The sequence below is a fragment of the Ammospiza caudacuta genome, chromosome 30, assembly GCF_027887145.1.
Source record: "Ammospiza caudacuta isolate bAmmCau1 chromosome 30, bAmmCau1.pri, whole genome shotgun sequence".
Lineage (NCBI taxonomy): Eukaryota > Metazoa > Chordata > Aves > Passeriformes > Passerellidae > Ammospiza > Ammospiza caudacuta.
Genome location: NC_080622.1, coordinates 2,424,101 through 2,446,321, shown reverse-complemented (window position 1 = coordinate 2,446,321; position 22,221 = coordinate 2,424,101). Strand labels below are relative to the sequence as shown.

The 22,221-nt window shown below is 55.9% G+C and overlaps 2 protein-coding genes across 3 annotated transcripts; both read left to right on the top strand.

Moving 5' to 3' along the window:
* The first annotated feature begins 789 nt into the window (after window positions 1-789).
* Window positions 790-9,015, top strand: SEMA4A (semaphorin 4A). The gene is made up of 14 exons (XM_058821721.1): window positions 790-986; window positions 2,476-2,636; window positions 2,748-2,810; window positions 2,888-2,986; window positions 3,482-3,587; window positions 3,690-3,806; window positions 3,888-4,018; window positions 4,588-4,757; window positions 6,120-6,270; window positions 6,582-6,771; window positions 6,858-6,979; window positions 7,068-7,231; window positions 7,307-7,419; window positions 8,429-9,015. The coding sequence occupies exons 1-14, from the start codon at window positions 848-850 to the stop codon at window positions 9,013-9,015; spliced, it is 2,313 nt and encodes a 770-aa protein (XP_058677704.1). The 5' UTR covers window positions 790-847.
* A 2,151-nt stretch (window positions 9,016-11,166) lies between these two features.
* Window positions 11,167-21,655, top strand: SLC25A44 (solute carrier family 25 member 44). 2 transcript variants are annotated; one of them, XM_058821682.1, is made up of 5 exons: window positions 11,167-11,302; window positions 15,721-15,831; window positions 16,500-17,227; window positions 19,043-19,170; window positions 19,571-21,655. In XM_058821682.1, exons 3-5 carry the CDS (start codon window positions 16,606-16,608, stop codon window positions 19,760-19,762), a joined length of 942 nt encoding a protein of 313 aa, XP_058677665.1. In that variant the 5' UTR covers window positions 11,167-11,302; window positions 15,721-15,831; window positions 16,500-16,605; the 3' UTR covers window positions 19,763-21,655. The 2 variants fall into 2 exon arrangements, with proteins under 2 accessions (XP_058677665.1, XP_058677666.1); XM_058821683.1 differs by having other exon boundaries at window positions 11,237-11,446.
* The last annotated feature ends 566 nt before the right edge of the window (window positions 21,656-22,221 follow it).

Here is a 22,221-nt window from a genome sequence, read left to right as displayed (position 1 = left end):
GACTGTGAGAGATTTTGGTGAGGAGCCCCAAAAGGTGATGGGACATCCTGACTGTGCCAAAAATTTGGTAGAGCAGCCCCAGAAGGTGACAGCACGTCTCTAACTGTGCCAGAGATTGTGGTGCAGGAGTCCCAGAGGGTGAGGGGACATCTCTGACTGTGCCAGAGATTGTGGTGCAGGAGTCCCAGAGGGCGAGGGGACATCGCTGTGCCAGAGATTTTGGTGAGGAACCCCAGTGGGTGAAGGAACATCTCTGTACTAGAGATTGTGGTTCTGGAGCCCCACATGGAGAGGGGACATCCTGACTGTGCCAGAGATGTTGGTACAAGAGCCCAGAGGGTAAGGGGACATTTCTGACTGTGCCAAAATTTTGGTAGAGCAGCCCCAGAAGGTGACAGCACATCTCTGACTGTGCCAGAGATGTTGGTGCTGGAATCCACATGGCGAGGGGACATCTCTGTGCCAGAGATTTTGACGAGGAGCCCAGAGAGTGAGGGGACATCTCTGACTGTGCCAGAGATGGCGGTACTGGAGCCCCACATGACGAGGGGACATCTCTGTGCCAGAGATGTTGGTGCTGGAATCCAGAGGGTGAGGGGACATCCTGACCGTGCCAAGATGTTGGTGAGGAGCCCAGAGGCCCAGAGCACCCCTCTGGGTGCCGGCATGGCAGTGGGAAGTTCGTGCCCAAACTGGGGGGGGGCCCGTGGGGACTCGAGGCACTGCAGACACCCCCTTCCCCCTCCCTCTCCCGGGTACCGCTTCCCCCCTCTGGTTTCCGCCGGGGGCGGTGACACGCAGCCAGCCCAGCAGCAGCGTGTGACCCTCTCCCTCCCTGCCCGCAGGGATGGTGGTGGGACCCTCGGGGGGCGCAGCCCTGCCGCCCCCAGCCATGCCCGCCGCCCTCCGCCTGCTCTGCGGGGTGGTGGTGCCGGCTGCCCTGCTCTGCTCTGCCGAGCCCCTGCCCCGCCTCGCCTTCCCCAGCGGTGAGTACGGCATGGGAGAGGTGGGGAGGGGGGTACACAGCTGGGGAGGGGGGTACACAGGTGGGGAGGGGGGTACATAGCTGGGGAGGGGGGCACACAGATGGGGAGGAGGGTACACAGCTGGGGAAAGGGTACACAGCTGGGGAGGGGGGTACATAGCTGGGGAGGGGGTTACACAGATGTGGAGGGGGGTACACAGCTGGGGAGGGGGGCACACAGCTGGGGAGAGGGGTACACAGCTGGGGAGGGGGGCACACAGCTGGGGAGGAGGCACACAGCTGGGGAGGGAGGTACACAGCTGGGGAGAGGGGTACACAGCTGGGGAGGGGGGCACACAGCTGGGGAGGAGGCACACAGCTGAGGAGGGAGGTACACAGCTGGGGAGGAGGTACACAGCTGGGGAGGGGGGTACATAGCTGGGGAGGAGGTACACAGCTGGGGAGGGGGGTACATAGCTGTGGAGGGGGGTACACAGCCTCTGTCTGGGACAGTGTCCACCCCCAGGGTTGGGTACACAACCTCTGCCTGGGTCAGGGTCCATCCCCAGGGCAGAGTGTCCAGCATCAGGAACCTTGGGCTGCCCCCCAGCATAGCCCCCCTGCCCCATCAGTGACCCCCAGTGGGGTTGGTGACAGTGACAGCATCAGGAACCTTGGGGTGCCCCCCAGCATAGCCCCCCCTGCCCCATCAGTGACCCTCAGAGGGTTGGGGACAGCACCAGTGGCTGCAGGTGGTGTTGGGGGGGATGAGACAATCATTTACTGGCACCCCAGCACTCGATGGGCCGGATCCTCCAGTGATTTTGTCACCCAGCTGGCACCCAGGGTGTGCTCAGGGTCACCCTGGGGGATGAGAAGCTGCCTCTGGAAGGGACAGGGCACGGCATGGGGGCAAAGCAGGGGACTGGGGGGCTGGGATGTCCCAATCGAGCTGCAGGAAGGTCTCTGCCCCACGGCAGGGTCGTGCCTTTCCAGCCCTGACTGCGCTGTCACTTCCCTTTCCCCGAGCAGCCATGCCCAAAATTGCAAAAATCCCCCAGTTTCGGTGCCTGCTAGGGATGAATGAGAATCTGCAATCTCTGCCTGTGCCCAAGAGCACCCTGGGGACTGGTGACACCCAGTCTGACACTTTGGGGTTTGTAACCCCTCCAGGGTGGCACCCTGGGACAGTGCATCCCCCAAACAGATGCCCCAAAGCATCACAGGCACAGCTTGGGGGGGAAATGCACCCCTTTTCTGGGGGTCTGCAGCTTGGGGATGTCCAGCTCTTGCAGCAGGAGCTGGAGGGGACAGTGGGAAGTGGGGAGCTGGAGGGTGAAGGGGTGATGGTGATATGAAATCTGAAGGGGAAGAACTGCGCCCCGTTTCCTGTGTGAGATTAAACAGAGCTGCTGTGCTGGCAGCTGCTGCCACATCCGCACACGGAGGGTGGGGGGGGGGGGGGGGGGGTGTGACCCCTGGGCTCCCCTCACCCCCTCTGCTCCTGCCAGGGGACCCCCGGCGGACCCTCACCCACTTCAGCCAGGACAACGTGTCCCACTACGACATCTTCCTGCTGGATGAGAGCGAGGAGCAGCTCTACGTGGGGGCACGCGACTGGCTGCTGGCCCTCGCCGTTGGCACCCCTGGCAGCATCCGTGCCAAAGCCTCGGTGAGCAGCACCACTTCTGGGGAGGTGGGAGAGGGAGGTGCCTCTGCTGTGTTTCAGTTTTCCCGTGGGGTTGGGCTCGACAGCCCAGGAACATCTTTGTTTCCTTTGTAGATAAGGTGGGGACCCACAGATGTGAAAACATCTGAATGCGCTTTTAAGAAGAAGAGCGAAGAGGTGAGCTGACCCTGTGGGGGGCTCAGGGGTCCCGCAAAGCTATGGGGGTGCTCAGCACCCAACTCTTTCCATCTCAGACTGAGTGCTTCAACTTCATCCGAGTCCTGGTGGCCCTGAACCAGACCCACCTCTACGCCTGTGGCACCTACGCCTTCAGCCCTGCGTGCACCTACATCGTGAGTGTCCTCCCCAGGGCAGCATTCTGGGGCTCTCTGGGCAGCTTGTGAGGTTGTGTTTTGTCAGGACCTACAAAATACAGTCCAGAAGTGAGCCCAGGATGGGGGTGCTGGGTGTCCCCCCCAAGGGACATCTTTGTGTGCCATCTGCTAAAGGAGCCCTTGGTGATTCTCGTTCAGCTGCCCGCAACTCTTCCTCTGGCAGGGAGAGCCCAGTTTTGGGTCCCCTCAGGTGACTCCAGGCTCTCTGTCCCTGCCTCAGTCTCCTCCATGCTGAGCACGTGGTGGGGACTGCCACTCCCCCAAAATGACTATGAGGGAAGGTGACAGGAGCCGGGTACCCCCAGCATCCTCTGTCATCAGCCCCTGCCATCATCCCTGCACCCACCTTGAAGACATGGGCCACCCTATGTCTGCAAGGTATTCCACACTCATTCCCTGCAGATTTGGGGTTGTTTTCAGTCCTTTGGCTGATTTTTCTGTCCTTTTGCGCAGCACCTGGAAAGCTTCACGCTGGCCAGTGGCAGACGACAGTCCTTCCTGGACGGGAAGGGCCAGTGCCCCTTCGATCCCCAGCACACTTACACGGCCCTGCTGGTGGGTGAGTATGGGGCCAGTGGCCTCTCAGCTGGGCTCCCACAGAGTCGAGGGCGAGGGTGGGGGGTCCCCACCATGGCTCAGCCCCCTCTGTGTCCCTGGGCAGACGGAGAGCTCTATGCTGGCACCATGAACAACTTCCAGGGCAACGAGCCCATCATCTCCCGCTCGCTGGGCACCCGCACGCTGCTCAAGACAGACGCCTTCCTCCGCTGGCTCTCGGGTGAGCAGGTGGAAGGTGCTGCACCTGGGGAGGTGCTGCAGCCCTCCATGGCTCCAGCTTCTCACCCATCCCTACCTGCAGCCGACGCCGCCTTCGTGGCCTCCTTCAGCCTCCCTGGGGACGACAAGGTCTACTTCTTCTTCGAGGAGACAGCAGATGAGTTTGACTTCTTTGAGAAGCTCCTGGTGCCACGGGTGGCCCGTGTCTGCAAGGTGTGAGAGCAGGGAATGTGGTGGGCTGCAGTGGGGGCACAGTGGTGGGGTGTCACTATAGGACACGAAAGAACACGAGCGCACACTGCTGCTCTCAAGGTGAAGAAGAAAAAAGGGAAGTTTATTTTCTGACTTTAGCATTTATGGTTTTCTGAAAGTGACAGTGGATTGGAGGGTGACAGTGCCACCTCTCCAATGACAGTGGATTGGAGGGTGACTGTGCCACCTCTCCAATGACACTGGACAATCCAACAGTCTATCAAATTTCTCTTCCATAAAAGAGAAGCTGGTCCCAGTAGGCCATAAAAGAATGCAAAACAGTGAGTTATTTACAGAAAGTGTGTGAGAAAGTTCGCTACAAGAATGTCAACATCAGAAAGTTTAGAAAATCTTAAAAAATCAGAGCGACAGTGGGGGATGATGATGATGTGACAGGAGATGATGGGACAGGGACAGTGATGGGAGACCATAATGGGGATGATAGTTGTACTGTGATAGCAATGATTTCAGGGGACAATGGCAGGGGACAAAGGGGTCATGTCACCTTGGTGATGAGCACCTTCCTGCAGAGCGATGTAGGAGGGGACAAGGTGCTGCAGAAGAAGTGGACAACATTCCTGAAGGCACAGCTGGAGTGCTCCGAGCCCGGCCACTTCCCCTTCAACGTCATCCACCACGCCTTTGCTCTGCCCCGCCATGACGGCCGCGCTGTTTTCTACGCGGTGTTCACCTCGCAGTGGTGAGTGCCAGGGCTGTTCACCTGGCACTGGTGAGTGCCCAGGGCTGTTCACCTCGCAGTGGTGAGTGCCAGGGCTGTTCACCTGGCACTGGTGAGTGCCCAGGGCTCTTCATCTCATCGGGGTGAGTGCCAGGGCTGTTCACCTGGCACTGGTGAGTGCCCAGGGCTGTTCACCTCGGAGTGCTGAGTGCCCAGGGCTGTTCACCTTGTACTGGTGAGTGCCCAGGGCTGTTCACTTTGCAGTGGTGAGTGCCCAGGGCTGTTCACCTTGCACTGGTGAGTGCCCAGGGCTGTTCACCTCGCAGTGGTGAGTGCCAGGGCTGTTCACCTTGCACTGGTGAGTGCCCAGGGCTGTTCACCTCGCAGTGGTGAGTGCCCAGGGCTGTTCACCTCGGAGTGCTGAGTGCCCAGGGCTGTTCACCTTGTACTGGTGAGTGCCCAGGGCTGTTCACTTTGCAGTGGTGAGTGCCCAGGGCTGTTCACCTTGCACTGGTGAGTGCCCAGGGCTGTTCACCTCGCAGTGGTGAGTGCCAGGGCTGTTCACCTGGCACTGGTGAGTGCCCAGGGCTGTTCACCTCGCAGTGGTGAGTGCCCAGGGCTGTTCACCTGGCACTGGTGAGTGCCCAGGGCTGTTCACCTCGCAGTGGTGAGTGCCCAGGGCTGTTCACCTGGCACTGGTGAGTGCCCAGGGCTGTTCACCTCGCAGTGGTGAGTGCCAGGGCTGTTCACCTGGCACTGGTGAGTGCCCAGGGCTCTTCATCTCATCGGGGTGAGTGCCAGGGCTGTTCACCTGGCACTGGTGAGTGCCCAGGGCTGTTCACCTCGGAGTGCTGAGTGCCCAGGGCTGTTCACCTTGTACTGGTGAGTGCCCAGGGCTGTTCACTTTGCAGTGGTGAGTGCCCAGGGCTGTTCACCTTGCACTGGTGAGTGCCCAGGGCTGTTCACCTCGCAGTGGTGAGTGCCAGGGCTGTTCACCTTGCACTGGTGAGTGCCCAGGGCTGTTCACCTCGCAGTGGTGAGTGCCCAGGGCTGTTCACCTGGCACTGGTGAGTGCCCAGGGCTGTTCACCTCGCAGTGGTGAGTGCCCAGGGCTGTTCACCTGGCACTGGTGAGTGCCCAGGGCTGTTCACCTCGCAGTGGTGAGTGCCCAGGGCTGTTCACCTTGCACTGGTGAGTGCCAGGGCTGTTCACCTTGCACTGGTGAGTGCCCAGGGTGTTCACCTCGCAGTGGTGAGTGCCAGGGCTCTTCATCTCATAGTGCTGAGTGCCCAGGGCTGTTCACCTGGCACTGGTGAGTGCCCAGGGCTGTGCAGGGAGCCCAGGGGCCTGTGCCCTGCTGCTGCCCACTGTCCCTCCCTGCAGGCAGGCAGGCAGGGCGGGCAGTGCCGCCGTCTGTGCCTACAGTCAGGAGGATCTGGAGAAGGTCTTCGAGGGCAAGTACAAGGAGCTGAACAAGGAGAGCTCTCGCTGGACAGTCTACAGTGGCCCTGACATGAGTCCCCGGCCTGGCAGTGTGAGTGCTGCCCCTCAGGGGTGTGCTCCCCACCAGGGGACAACGCTGGTCCCCAGGAGATGGGCTCTGTGTATCCCTGTGTGCCCACACTTGCAGGTGGGATGGGAAAGGAGAGGGGTCCCTCTGCACCCCACTGATGCTGGCCAGGGCAGCATGGTTCTGCGGCACATCCTCCCCTCCCCGTGTCTCAGTTTCCCTCCCCAGCACAGATCCTCCCCTCCCCGTGTCTCAGTTTCCCTCCCCAGCACAGATCCTCCCCTCCCCGTGTCTCAGTTTCCCTCCCCAGCACAAACCCCTCTGTCCCCCCACAGTGCTCCATGGGTGCCTCCTCGGACAAAGCCCTCAGCTTCATGAAGGATCATTTCCTGATGGATGGGAAGGTCTCACCCCTCCAGGGGAAGCCTCTTCTGGTGAAGTCAGATGTCACCTACACGCGCATCACAGTCCATGAGACCCACGACGTGCTGGGCACCCCGTACCGTGTCATGTTCCTGGCCACAGGTGGGGTGATATGGGGGGCACACAGGGTCACCCATGCCACCCTCCCCTTGGCTCCAAAGCCTCAGCAATGTCCCCATGCCCCACAGACGAGGGTTTCCTGCACAAGGCAGTGGAGCTTGAGGGAGTGGAGGGTGCCCACATCGTGGAGAGCATCCAGCTCTTTGCAGCGCCAGAGCCGGTGAAGAACCTGCTGCTGGCACCAGGGAAGGTAGGGCAGGTGTGAGCACCCAGACACCCAACAACCACCCAAAACCAGCATCAGGGGGAGGCTCAGCCCTGCACCTCTCCCTCCCCAGGGCATCCTCTACGTGGGCTACTCCAGAGGCATCCTGCAGGTCCCGCTGGCCAACTGCAGCCTGCACCGGAGCTGCGCCGAGTGCGTGCTGGCACGGGACCCCTACTGCGCCTGGCACAGCCCCGGGGGCGCCTGCCTGCGTGCCCACCTGGCCACCGACAACAAGTGAGCAGCAGGGTGGGAGCTGGGAGGGCTCTGGGGGTCACTGGGGTGCTGCTGACCGCTCTGTTCTGGCTGCAGGAGTGAGTGGCTGCAGGATGTTGAGAAGGGGAGACCGGACGCCGTGTGCCACCGCGGGAGGAGCGCGGCCATGCCCCGCTCCTGGGGGGCACCGGAGGATCCCGCTGTGCAGGGTGGAGTATGGGGGTACATGGGGGGTGGGATGGGGCTCATGGGGTGTGTTTTGTGGGGATAAACAAAACTTTGCAGCTTTTGTGAAAGTTGTAAAGCCAGGATGTTTACTACAGCGCTGGATGCATGTGGGAATCATTCCCTTAAAATGACGTGTACTTCTGGGAATTTCAGGTCCCTTTTTATCCCCCTCTCAAATACATATGCACACAATTTCACAATATTTATTTTATAGATATTTACATTTATATTTATAAATATTCACACTATATATATGTTTATAAATATTTACATTATAGTTCATAAATATTTACATGTTTGTTTATACAAATTTCGCGTGACTTTTGCCACTAGTTCTTCTTTATCAGAAAGAATTCCTAGGTCAGGTTGAGTTGCTCTCACAGCAGTCTCTGTCTCTCTCTATCACTTTCTGTCTCCTCCCCCCTTATCTCCGTCTTTCACTGAAGCAGTTTCTCTGAGCTTAGGTGTGATGGTGTTCACAGGGGTCCAGGATGAGGGAAGAGATGAGGATCTGACTCCATGTATCAGAAGGCTTGATTTATTATTTTATGATATATATTACATTAAAACTATACTAAAAGAATAGAAGAAAGGATTTCATCAGAAGTCTAGCTAAGAATAGAATAGGAAAGAATGATAACAAAAGCTTCTGTCTCGGGCAGAGAGCCTGAGCCAGCTGACTGTGATTGGCCACTAATTAGAAACAACCACATGAGACCAATCCCAGATCCACCTGTTGCATTCTACAGCAGCAGATAACCATTGTTTACATTTGTTCCTGAGGCCTCCCAGCTTCGCAGGAGGAAAAATCCTAAGGAAAGGATTTTTCATAAAAGATGTCCATGACACTTGGGCTTTTTGCAGCTAGACTACACAGAAAGCTACACACTTAAAGATGTACATTCTGCCTAAATCAAAATAGATTTCTACCCTAGAAAATCTCTCCTCTGCCTCAGGTGCACCACATCACTGTGTTCTCCACACCCACAGGGCTCAGCCCCCCGCTGAATGCCGTGGTCCAGCTGCCGTGCCCTCGCCGCTCCGCCCTGGCCACCTACAGCTGGCAGCAGCCTGGCAGTGCCCAGGGGCACACGGTGCTGCAGCCTGACCACACGCTGGTGGTCATCATGCAGCAGGGAATGGCCGGCACCTACACCTGCCAGGCCACAGAGAACGGCTACACCTGGACCGTGGCTCGCTACCAGCTCAGGGACTCTGGCGGGGCCCAGCTGGGCGAGGTGGGCTCGCCGCCCCGCTCATACTGGTCCCAGTTTGTCACGGTGACGGTGCTGCTGGCCGTGACGCTGGCCGGGGCCGCCTGCCTGGCCCTCATGGCCTACCGGGACCAGCTGAGGGCTCGCAGCAAGGTGAGGGGCTGCAGCACGCCCCACAGCCCCCCGTCACGCCAGAGGGAGAAGGTGCCCCTCAACGGGGGCACCGCGGAGCCCCCGGCACCCGGAGCTGCCACCGAGGAGGAGGAGGAGGATGAAGGCTCCCAGGCGTGCTGCCTGCAGCTCGGTGGGGACGTGGATGTGGACAACAACAGGCTGCACGTGCCGGCGGGGGACACGGCGTGACAATGGCAGTGGGTCAGGGAGACCCTGGGGAGGGGGTGTGGGGCGGGGTGGGACTGTGAAAGGGTTTTTTTGGTTTTGTTTTTGTTTTATTTAATACACTTGTTTTAACCTAAGGCTCACGTTCTGGGGCTGGGGGTGGAATGGGACAGGGAGTGGCACAAGGAGAGAGGTCATGGATGTGGCACAGAGGAGAAATGTCACTGTGGGGTGGGCATGGCTGGGAACGGTGGATGCTGACACCAGGGAAAAAAAACAGGTTCCATAAAAACCTCAGTATGGGTTTTTTTATTTAATACACCTGTTTTAACCTAAGGCTCACATTCTGAGGGTGAGGGTGGAATGGGAGCAAGGAAGTGGGACAGGGAGAGAGGTCATGGATGTGGCACAGAGGAGAAATATCACCATGGGGTGGGCATGGCTGGGAACGGTGGATGACACCAGGAAAAAAAAAAAAACAGGTTCCAAAAAAAACCTCAGCATGGGTTTTTTTGGTTTTGTTTTATTTAATACACCTGTTTTAACCTAAGGCTCACATTCTGAGGGTGAGGATGGAATGGGCCCTGGGAGCAAGGGAGTGGGACAGGGAGAGAGGTCATGGATGTGGCACAGAGGAGAAATGTCACCGTGGGGTAGGCACGGCTGGGAATGGTGGATGCTCATACCAGGGAAAAAACAGGTTCCAAAAAAAAAACCTCAGCATGGGTTTTTTTGGTTTTGTTTTCTTAATACACCTGTTTTAACCTAAGGCTCACAGTCTGGGGCTGAGGGTGGAATGGGCCCCGGGAGCAAGGAGTGGGACAGGGAGAGAGGTCATGCGGACATGGGGACAGGCAAAGCATGTGACACAGAGGAGAAATGTCACCGTGGGGTGGGCATGGCTGGGAATGGTGGATCCTGACACCAGGAAAAAACAACAAGTTCCACAAAAACCTCAGCATGGGCCAAGCTGTGCTGGATGGGCTCCCTAATCCAGCCCTGAGGGCACCCACCCTGCACTGCCACCCACCCCTCATGGTCCCAACCCTGGGGTGCCCCCACTGTCCCTGGCTATCCCCCCACCCCATTTCCAGCGTCCTTGAGCTGCCTTTTCAAAGCCAAGCCAGCTGTACATTTTCCTGCTCTTTGCTTTTTTTATTAAAAAAAGGAAAACTCAACGTCTGACATTGCTGGGTCTGTGGAGTGGCCCCGAGGGCCTTGTGGGGTGTGCGAGGCTGGGCCTGGGGAACGTGTGGGCACACGTGGGTGTGCAGGGACACGTGTGAGTGTGCAGGGACACTTGTGGGTGTGTAGGGATACACATGGGGGTGCACAGACACCCATGGGTGTGCAGAGACACTCGTGGGTGTGCGCAGACACACGTGAGTGGGCAGGGACACCTGTGGGCATCCAGGGACACGCATGGGCATGCAGGGAGATGCGTGGGTGTGCAGGGTCATGATTGGGTGTGCAGGGACACCTGTAGGTGTGCAGGGACACACGTGGGTGTGCAGGGACATGATTGGGTGTGCAGGGACACCTGTAGGTGTGCAGGGACACATGTGGGTGTGCAGGGACATGATTGGGTGTGCAGGGACACCTGTAGGTGTGCAGGGACACATGTGGGTGTGCAGGGACAGCTGTGGGTGTGCACAGACACATGTGGGTGTGCAGGGACACACGAGGGTGGGCAGGGACACCTGTGGGTGTGCAGGGACAAGTGTGAGTGTGCACACACACATGTGTGTGTGCAGGGACACACATGGGCATTCAGGGACACCTGTGGGTGTGCAGGGACATGTGTGGGTGTGCAAGAACACCTGTGGGCACTCAGGGACACGTGAGTGTGCAGGGAGACTTCAGCGTGGGTGTGCAGGGACATCCATGGGTGTGCAGGGACACTCGTGGGCCTGCAGGGACATGTGTGGGCGTGCAGAGACACCTGTGGGTGTGCAGGGACAGGCACTCCTGTGCAGTGTCCACCTGCAGCGAGGCGCAGAGAGAGCGGGAAGCGGGGAACAGCTCTCTCACAGCCATCACTCCCTCCTGTGGGTGCCCCCGTGCTGTTTCCCTCTCCAGCCGCTGGCCCTTTAAGAGCGGTAATTCGGCGCGGTCCCTTTAAGGCCCGGCCGCCCTCTTTACTGCGGGCCGGAAGCGCGTGGCCACTTCCGGTGCGACCTCTGCCCGCTCCCAAGATGGCGGCGGCTCTCCGGTGCTGACGCCGCCGGTCACTTCCGGCCCGGGAGCGGCCATGGGGCGGCGGGGCCGGCCCGGCCGGGGGCTCCGAGGGGCTCCCTCCCGCCGCCGTCAGGTGAGCGGCTGCCGGGACCGGGGCCGGGCCGGGGCGAGGCCTGGACCGAGCCAGCCGCGGTGCGGCACGGCCTGACGGTGGTGGTTTGGCCCGGCCCGGTGCGGCGTCGGTGCGGGCGGCGGCGGCCGAGCGGGGTCTGGGCAGGTGTGGAGGCGGCGCGGCTGGGCGGGAGGGCGGCAGGTGGAGGAGAGGGGGCGGCTGGTGAGGGGCGCACGTAAAGCGGGGAGGGGGTTGGTGTGAGCCCCTTTGGCCTTGAAAGACCCCGGGACAGAGGCCCGGAGGGTCCCGGGGCGGGCGGGGAGGGCCCGGAGCCCCCTCGGTGAGACCCCCGGGGCAGGCGGGACCGGGCTTGAATGGCGGCGGGGAGAGGAGCTGGAGGGTCCAGGACCCTCCTCGGGGCAGCGGGGAATCCCTCCCCGGGCTGGGCGGGAGAGCGGCCGGAGCCCCCCGGGGCTGCAGGGACTCGGCGGCTCGGGGACAGCGGGGACACCGAGCCGCGGGGCTGGGCACGCGTCCGGCCCCGCAGTGACCTTGAGCGGATCCCGGACCGAGCTGCGCCGCTGTTCCGTGCCCCAGAGCTCGGCCGAGCTCCTGTGGTCGGAGGAGGGGGTCTCACCCGGGGTGGGATCGGGGGGTCCTGCCCCGGGCCGGGGGTGCTGGGGAGGGCAGTGCTGTCCCCAGAGCGCCGCTGCCACAGCGCTCACAGAGCCACAGCTGTGCCGGGGTGAGAGCCAGGACTGCCTCCCTGGCGGGGTTGGATCCCATCCTACCGCGGGGTGAGTGTGACGGGCGGATTTAGCTCGGTGAGCTGGTGTGGTGAGCTGGATGAGGGGCCTTAGCTCAGCTCGGTGAGCTGGATCTGGTGCCTCAGTTCATCTCAGTGAGCTGGTGTGCTGAGCTGGATATGGGGCCTTAGCTCAGCTCAGCTCCATGAACTGGATCTGGTGAGCTGGATGTAGGGCCTCAGCTCAGCTCAGTGAGCTGGATCTGGTGCCTCAGCTCCATAAAGTGGATGTGGTGCCTCAGCTCAGCTGCATGAGCTGGATCTGGTGCCTCAGCTCAGTGAGCTAGATGTGGTGAGCTGGATCTGGTGCCTCAGCTCCATGAGCTGGATGTGGTGAGCTGGTTGTGGTGGGCTGGTTGTGGTGCCTCAGCTCAGCTCCATGAGCTGGACGTGGTGCCTCAGCTCAGAGAGCTGGATGTGGTGCCTCAGCTCCATGAGCTGATGTGGTGAGCTGGATGTGGTGCCTCAGCTCCGTGAGCTGGTTGTGGTGCCTCAGCTCCATGAGCTGGATGTGGTGCCTCAGCTCCATGAGCTGCATGTGGTGAGCTGGATGTGGTGCCTCAGCTCAGCTCCATGAGCTGGACGTGGTGCCTCAGCTCCATGAGCTGATGTGGTGAGCTGGATGTGGTGCCTCAGCTCAGCTCCATGAGCTGGACGTGGTGCCTCAGCTCCATGAGCTGATGTGGTGCTGATAACCCCAAGGTCAGCGTTCCATCCCCAAGTGAACCATTCACTGCAGAGCTGGCCCTGCTGGGCCCTGTCCAGCTCAGGCTGTTGTGTGATTCTGTGCCCTTGGAGGTGCCAGGCAGCCTCAGGGCTGGCTGCACAAGGTTCCCAGGCTGCTGCTGAGGCATTAGCATGCTGGGCAGGGCACATCCCTGCCTGGGGCACACAAAGCCCTGTCTGTGTTTGCCAGAGAAGCATCTTGAGCTCCAGCTGCAGCAACGAGCGGTTTGGGGACCAGACTGACAGGGTGGCATTAAAGGACATGAACTGGGGGGGTTTGTACTGAGTTCTGTGTGTGGGAGACTGAGGCTGTGCCCATATGAGACAGCAGGAGCAGGGATGCCCTGCTTGGCACCCCCTGCTTGCATTTCCAGGCAGAAGTTCAAGAAATGCTGTTTGTGCATGGTGGGAAGGAACCACTGAGGGGTGGTTTTGGCACAGAAGCTGCTCCAGAGTTTAAGGATGTGTGAGCTGTGGTGTGCTTGTACTTGTTTTGGAGGGCAGGTCAATTCTCAGGAGATGTAACCATGACTTTTATATCAGTCTCTCTAAAATTCCTTGAAAGATCATCAAATCTTAATGAGTGTGATGGGATCTCTGAGCAAGGCCATGGTCTAAATTTCTGGAAGATTAAATGCTCTGAGCAAAATGAATGCTTTTTATGTTGGCAAAGAAAGAATTGCAGCCATGCTGCTCATCCCTGGAGCTGCCAGGATCCCTTCCTGCTTCCACACAGGAGGGACTTTGAGTGCCTCAGAGCCAAGGGGTTAAAGTGGCTTTGTCTAATTCAGAATGAGAGGAGTTACTGGTCAGAGTCCAGAGAAAATACAGCTGTTTCCTCAAGAAGTTGTAGCTGAAATTCTGAACCCAAAGCACATAAAACTAAATAAAGATCAAGGAATTATTATTATTATTATTGTTGTTTTTGTTTTGTTTTCCATATTGCAGTAATGAGAATGTTTTTTACAGCCCTTCCCTTTCCTTTGTGGGGAGCTCAAATTCCATGGTGGTGGCAGAGGAATTTGGAGTATGGACTAAACCCTCAGGCTTCACCAGGGAATCACATTGGCTAGAGTCTATTTTAATTTTTTTTAATGACATATTAAGCTAGTGGGACTCCTAACAAGAACCAAGTGGTGTTTTCATAGGTGCTGTGCACAGATAATTCCTGTGCAGGAAGCTTTGTGTGTCAAATCATGTCAGTATTAGCAAACCCAGTAGGGCTGTGATTGTGACTACAGCAATCCAGGCTGGGGTGTTTGTTGTGCCTTAGTTGCCAGGACAATTAGCTGGAAGGGTGAAGTGTAGTTCTCTTTACACTTTTTTACAATGTAAAAAAGTGGAATTTTGGGTGTTTTTAACTCCTCTGTCCACCTGCAGGAGCTGTGGTAGCCTGTAATGCTGTTTTCTCCTGTTCAGCAAATATTTTGTTGGCCGATGGGGAATGAAATGGTCACTTAATGGGACACCCACCCCTGTTCTGCCTTAATTTCATAACTGCAATTTCTTCTCTGTGCCAGAGGTAAACAACTTCCAGTTGTTTTGTTACTGTGTTTCTAACAGAATGTCTCTGGCCTGGGTGAGTTCTTCATCAATCCTGAAGTGTTGAGACATTTCCCTAAGAATCCCAGACTGGTTTGGGTTGGAAGGACCTCAAAGCTCATCTCATCCCATGGGCAGGGACACCTTCAACTATCCAGGTTGCTCCAAGCCCTGTCCAGCCTGGCCTTGGGCACTGCCAGGGATGGGGCTCTGTGCCAGAGGGAACACCTCAGAGGGAACAATTCCTTCCCAATGTCCCACCTAACCCTGCTCTTGCTCAGTGGGAAGCCATTCCCTGTGTCCTGTCCTGTCCCAGGTCCCTGTCCCTTGGAGCTCCTTTAGGCACTGATGTGTCATGGTAAAGTGAAGTGCCCCCAGATCAGTGTGTGCTGCTGGCTGCCCCATCCCTTTGAGCTCTCACTTGGTGGTTCTGTTTTCAGATCAAGGTTTTGGCTCCCTTGTTCCTGTTCCTTGCTCTGGCTCTGCTCTCCAGCAGTTCAGCTCGTGCACTGCCAGTGCCTGGAATACAAGTTATGGTCCAGCTGCAGTCCAGATCATTTTGTCATTCCATTATTTAATCTGGAGTTAAGTGGAAGGGTCAAATTAAATCCTACAAACACTTTTCTTTCAAAATTCAACATGTCTTTTTACTCTTTGTAAACAGGTTTTGCACAAATCCAGTGAGGATGTGAGCTGTGGGCACAACCAACAAAAGAGCACAAGCCCTCATATGCATGAGGGCACCAGGGCTCCCTGGCACACCCTTTCCCAAAAGTTCAGCCATCCCATTTTTTTAAAATTTGATGTGCCTTACTGGCAGTGAACTGCTCCATGTTGTTTTGGGAGATTCTCTGAGCTGTGCTTCTCCTGCTGCCTGGCTCTGTGTGCAGGTTCCCTTAGCCCAAGCTTGGTTAATCGTGCAGCAAGTTAATTTACTAATTACAGCAGCTGAAAGTACCAGGAGCCTGCTGGGACATGGTGACGAGCTGCAGCAACTGGGGCTGGGGGAAGCTGAAGCAGCCCTTCCCTCCTCATCCTCCCCATTCCACAGCCAGCAGTGGAAGGGGGGTTATCAGCCCAGGAGCAGCGATGGAGTTGGAATGGAGGGTGAACTTTGCTCTTGTAGCTGACAAGCAGCTCAGCAGAGAGATCCTGGGCTGTGATTTAACCCTTTATTTTCAGGATCTTGGTCATCAATGTGGCAACTCTACATGGCTGTCTTGCCTTGTTTTCCCATTGTTGTTCTTTTCTTCTCATCACCCTCCAGCTTTAGGAAGATAAGAATGGAAGTGCCCAAAGAAATGGGTCTAATTCATGCAAGAAATCCAGGAACACAAAAGGACTTGTCTCTTTCTTCTTTGTACAGATCCTGGAACTGAAAAGTGATGTCCTGACACGTGGGAGCACGACAGACCTGGAATGACTGGGGAGAAGCTGCTTTGCTTGGCCATCCCTGATCTTGCGTGCCCATTAAAAGGTGTGTGTGCTGCTCATCTGCTTCTGAAAGCACAGGAGCTTTGCTTTTCCCCAGAGCAGCCTGGGCTGTGCTGAGAGCTGCTGCTGGAGCTCAGAAAACAGCCACAGTGACATCTGAAGGTGTCACCATCAGGCACATGGTAAGGCCTTGCCTCTGCAGGTTACAGTCCCTCAGTGCTGTGCAAGGCTGGCTGTGTGTGACCATGTTCACAGGGGGACCAGGATGAGGGAAGAGATGAGGATCTGACTCCATGTTTCAGAAGGCTTGATTTATTATTTTATGATATATATTATATTAAAACTATACTAAAAGAATAGAAGAAAGGATTTCATCAGAAGGCTGGCTAAGAATAGAAGAAGAAAGAATGATAACAAAGGCTTGTGTCCCAGACAAAGTCCAAGCCAGCTGACTGTGATTGACCATTAATTAGAAACAACCACATGAGACCAATCCCAGATGCACCTGTTGCATTCCACAGCAGCAGATAAGCATTGTTTACATTTTGTTCCTGAGGCCTCCCAGCTTCTCAGGAGGAAAAATCCTAAGGAAAGGATTTTTCAGAAAATATCATGGCTGTGTGCTCGAGGAGAGTCAGCCAAGGGTGAGGTGATGTGGGTGGCTGTAGCTAGCGGGGCTTTGTCCTCTACCCAAGGGCTCTCTCATTTCAGGTGCTAGCACTCGCAGCCAGCTTGCTCAAGGCTGGAAGGCAGGGCCTGGATCTGCTCTGTACCTTTGAGGGAAACCTGGACCTGTCCTGCCTGCCTCCGAGGAGCCATGGAGGACAAACGCAACATCCCCATCATCGAGTGGGAGCACCTGGACAAAAGGAAATTCTACGTCTTTGGCATTTGCATGACCATGATGATCCGCGTGAGCGTTTACCCCTTCACGCTCATCCGCACGCGGCTGCAGGTGCAGAAGGGCAAGAGCCTCTATAACGGCACCTTCGATGCCTTTGTGAAAATCCTGCGGACAGAAGGGGCGGCCGGGCTCTACCGAGGCTTCCTGGTGAACACCTTCACGCTGATCTCAGGGCAGTGCTACGTCACCACCTACGAGCTCACGCGCAAATACGTGTCGCGCTACAACAACAACAACGCCGTCAAATCCCTGGTGGCGGGAGGCTCGGCCTCCCTGGTGGCCCAGAGCATCACAGTGCCCATCGATGTGGTCTCCCAGCACCTCATGATGCAGAGGAAAGGGGAAAGCATGGGCAGGTTCAAGGTGCAGAACCAAGATGGCAAGCGGCTGCTGGTCTTTGGGCAAACCAAGGATATCATTGTACAGATTTTCAGGGCTGACGGTTTTCGAGGTTTCTACCGGGGTTATGTGGCCTCGCTGCTCACTTATATTCCCAACAGTGCTGTCTGGTGGCCCTTCTACCACTTCTATGCTGGTAAGTGAAAGGAGGTTTGAAATCTGTCTTATCCCAGGAGAGCCAGGAGCCCGTGGATGAACTCTTGGTGCTGTGGATTCAGCGGGATTTGTTTTCTCTCTGGGGGTGGGAGCAGAATCTGGCCTGAGCCAAGGAGCTGCATCTGGCTGTGTGGGAATTCTGCAGGTATTGGGTGGAAGTTTATCAGAGCAGCAGTGTTTCATGCAGACCAAGGGGTCCAGGTGCTATAGAACTCCAAATTGGATGGTTCCAAGCAAGTGGGGCTTTATGCATCTGCTTTAACTTTCTCTCCCACTTAACTCAAGTAGTGCCTTCTCCACAGGAGTGAGGAAGGCAGAATTTTGGAGCCACCATGTAAGTATAGTTCATCTTCCAGTTCATGTGAACTCAGGAATCTCATAGATGGCAAAGGGACTTTTAGAGCCACAAATCTCATGGCAAAACCAACAAGGGCTAAATCTTCCCTGGATTTCTGTCAGGTTTGCTGGATTTGCTTCAGTTTTGGCAACTTTAAAATTGGCACTGAGTCTTTTGATGGAAAACTGCACTCAGCAGGAAGTTCTTTCTCCCTTGCTCAGTTCTTGTACTCCTTGGGGTGTTTCCAAAGACTAAAGGTATTGGCCAACTGAGGTTTATTTCTACCTATGATGATCCTTTAGATTTCTGCCCTGCAGCTTTGCACATGGTTTTTAGGAGCCTGGTTACCTAATTTCTGCCAAAAGGTGGTGGCAATGAGTACTTTGGGTTTTGCTGTACTGGGCCTAAAGTACATCTTGGAGGATTCTTCAAAATCCAGATGTCTCCAAGGTCCTGTGTGCTTTCCAGTGTTCTGGTAGCTAGAGGAAATGTTGGTGCTGCATTTAAATGGCAGTGGCAGCCTGTCATGTTGGTCTGTGCTTTGTGGGAGTGCTCCCATCAGTGTCCCTGTCAGCTGTTCATAAGACCAAAACCCAATGTACTAACTGTAAGATTTTCATGCCCAAAGGGCTCAGAGGAGGACAGGTAAGAAAAGGCAGCTGATATGGAGAAACCAGAGCTCTCAGCTTCCAGGTGTTTGCTCTTTCCCTGTCTTCTCAGTGGGAATTGAGATGGTGGGAAACATAAACCCCAGCTGTCAATGAATCTGCTCTGGCTGCATTTCCCAGTGCTCTGTCCCTGGAGCAGCAGCTGGGGTCCCTGAACCCTCCTTGGGTTCAAAGGACACTGCTGGCCCTGATTCCAGTCGGTGTTCAAAGTCTCAAACAGAGCTGCTTCCGTCCCTCCTGCCAGCCAGGCTTCCTCATTGCCAAAAATGGGGCTTTTGAACACTGTTGTGTCCAACTTCAACCAATGAAAGTGTGGGAGATTCAAATCCAATTGGCCAGGCAGCAGGAGCAGAGTGAGGAGATCTGGGATCAGCACTAACCAGGGTATCTCCTGGACACTGTGCCCATTAGTGACAGCTTTCTGTACAAATCTCTGCTGACTCCTTCCAATGGAGCCTTGTCTTAAGGCTTCCTCCACCTTCTAAAGAGAGTGGGGGTTTTCATGCCCTGTTTTGGGGGTGTGGAAGCTGATTCTGTCCAGTTTGCCCCACAGGCCTGGGAGGCTGTGGCACAAAGCATGGGGAGTGTCCTGGAGCCAGCAGTGTGATGAGTCCTGCTCCCTGTGCTGTGCCAGCTTTCTGCTTGGTGTAGGAAGCACCACTTGGAGATTCTGCAGGCTGGAAATCAGGGATTCCGCCCACTGCAAATCAGCTGGAGTTAGGGGGTGGGGTTAAGGAAATTATAAACAACCACTAAAAGTCTGAAACTTTCCTCTCTCTCCTGTTCCCAGAACAGCTTTCAAGTTTGACTCCTAAAGACTGCCCCCACCTCCTTCTGCAAGCAATATCGGGGCCCCTTGCAGCTGCCACAGCCTCCACTCTCACCAACCCCATGGATGTGGTGAGGGCTCGGGTCCAGGTAAGAGCTCAGCCTGTTTGGCACACAGCAGGGTGGGGTTCAGCCTGGGCTCTCTTGTCTCTGTGCTTTCAGGTGAGCTGTTTCCCTTCTCTCCCTGGGCCTTTCATCCTGGGTAGCAGCTGCTTAATTAACCCTCAGCATTAGCAAGAGGAGCCCGGGCTGGCAGTGCCAGCCTGGCCTGCTCAGACAGGCTTTCCCTTCAGAAAGGGAGAGGTGCTTCCTGCTGCCTCCTTAGGACTTTGTGCTTTCCTTGCTGCCCTCCTCAGGGAGTTCTGGAGACCAGACCAAGCCTATCAGACTGGCTGATCTGTTGTCTCCAGAGTGTTCAGTTGCAGCAGAGCCCCAGAGCAGCTCAGCATGGAGTCTGGCAGCTCTGGCAGTGTTTGTTCTGGCCTTGCAGGTGGAAGGCAAGAGCTCCATCATTCTCACCTTCAAGCAGCTCATTGCAGAGGAAGGTCCCTGGGGGCTGACCAAAGGCCTCTCTGCCCGCATCATCTCGGCCACTCCTTCCACCATCGTCATCGTGGTGGGCTATGAAACGCTGAAGAAGCTGAGCCTGCGCCCAGAGCTGGTGGACTCAAGGCACTGGTAGAGGCAGCTGGGGGAGGAGAACCTTCCTGAGACCTCTCTGAGTTTGGACTCTTGCAGGGGAGAGCCTGGGATGCCACGCAGCTGCTGCACCTTTGTCTCCAGCTGGTTTCACAGCACAAGGCAGATGCAGAAGCAGCTGCACTTCACCTCTTTAGATCTGAGTGTCATGCAATGGTTCTGCTGCTGGTTTCGCTTCAACTGTGACCTTTGGCAGTGCTCTTTGCCTGGAACAGTCCATTCCAGGTGTGTGAATGCATCCTGGCAAGTTAGTAATTCCTTTTTATTTTCTTTAAATTAAAGACGTATGGCTTAAGCAAAAAGCCAGTTTATTCTCTTTAAATTATTTTCATCTTTGCCAAACTTCCAAGGAGTCTCACAGCCTGCAGCAGGACCCTCTGCTGGGATGTCTCTAGTGGCAGTTGTGCTGTGGGAAGCTGGAAGCAGAAAACAGACAAGTGACTTTCTCCAATTACCTGCTTTTATTTCTAGAAGATGTGAGACAAGAGTAACCTGGAACCACTTCAGACCTGATTTCCTGCGTTTTCAATAGATCTACATACTTGTTTTGTATATTCTTGGAAAATGTTCCCTGTCTCTCATCCTCCAAACAGCAAGCTGGCTGACAGCAAGTGAGGAGCTGAGCTGGCTGTTTGGAATTAGCTGATGGCAGTTTTGACACCTAACCTGTGTTTTTAATCTGTTGTAATTTAATTTGTTTTTTATTTTAGGGAAGCTTATTCTGATTCCTGGGGTACTGAATGGTTGTCCTGTGGCCTCGTTCAGTGTGTCAATCCTGCATGTTCAGAGTGGCTGTGGCCACTTCCCACCTTAGTTAGTTTAAGCCCAGAAATGCAGTTTGGAAGTGTTTGATCGTGGTGCTGCCAGCAGCTGGATGAGAACTGAGTGGGCTTTGAGCTACAATTAGATGGGATGTGGGGAAGGAAAAACCTTGTGCTGGCTTTTGATCCAGTTCAAACCTGACAGGCATGTTTATATTGAATAAGAAGTGATGGTTCACTTCATGAGTTTCAATTCTGCTCTTCCAGTTTGGGAAGGGCAAGGATAATGTTTTGCACAATTGCTGGATCAGAAGCCTGAGCTATGGCCTGTGTATTTTACCAGGTGAAAACTTCAGGGGGATGAAACCAGAGGCTGCTTTTTGGGGAGGGGAGGGAGGGGGTTGTTTGACTGCACTCTGCTGCTCTTGGTGGTTGAGATTTGCCTTTCATGCTGCCAGCCCACACGTGGTGCTTGTCTGGGGAGGTTTGGGGTGCACCTCCATTCCCCTTCTGCCATAACCAGGAATTCTGGTTGAGGTGTTGATCCTGCTGACCCGTGGCTGTTGCTGGGCTCCATTTGGCTGTCTCTTCCTGAGGGACTCACCAGGTGTGGCTCTGCCCTTCATCCCAGTGATGTCCCTGCCTGCTGGAGATGGAGAGTGGTGCAGCTGCTGCTGAGGTGGGAGAGACTTCTCTGCTTGATTCCAAGGTGCAGTGCTGTGATGGGGCTGTGGGTAGAGCCCTCTTCATGCCAGTTTTGTTTCTTGCAGTGCTCAGAAAGGCACTGGATGCTGGAGCCACTGGTGGAGTTTTTGGAGCAGCACCTTCTGCACCTGCTCCAGTCACCTGTTTGTTGTTTAAAAGTTGACACCAGTCGGCTCTTGCTCTAATAATAGATTCTGCTCTGAAAAGCAGAACAACAGCACCCCAAACCACAAGGCAGCAGGATGTTAACACTGATATGAACAGGAACAATACGATCAGCCTCTGCCAGGTGCAGCAGGGCCAGTCCCAGTGTGCAGAACAGAGGGGTGGCAGCACCAGTGTGGGGAGACACTGTCAAACTTAATGTTCCTCTCGTAACCAGCAACGTTCTTGACAACTAATAAACTTGAGAGACCTTCAGTTTGGTGCCTGCGTTTGAAAGCACACGGCTCTCCACGCATGGGGAGGCTGCTGCTTTTGTCGTGTCACAGGAAGGGTTTCACCCTTAGCCTTTGGACTAGGAGAGGGACGTGAGCTGCCTGAGAACTCAGTGACTGAGGGAGAACCGGCTGGAGCACTGGAATGCCTGCAAGCAGCCGTGACCCAGAGCCGCGGGCTGGCTCCTGCTTGGCTGTTACATGGGAAATGTCGCTTTTTTTATTCTCTAACCGAGCTGAACTTTGTTTCTTCTTTTCTCCTTGAATTCTTCAGGCTTGATCGTTTTATTTCACTCAAAGTCACTGGGGGGCAGGGCGGGCACTGGGGAGAGAAGGACGGTTTTGTCTCGCTGCTTCGCTTCGGAGCGGGCGTATCCCCGCTCCGGAAGGCGGCAGTGTCTTCAAAAACCGCGGTGCTTTTGTCACGGTTTGATTCGGACCGGGAGAAGCCCCGCGCCGGGAGGCGGCAGTTTCTGCAAAAACCGCGGTGTTTTTATCGTGATTTGGTTTGGACCGGGCGCATCCCCGCGCCGGGAGGC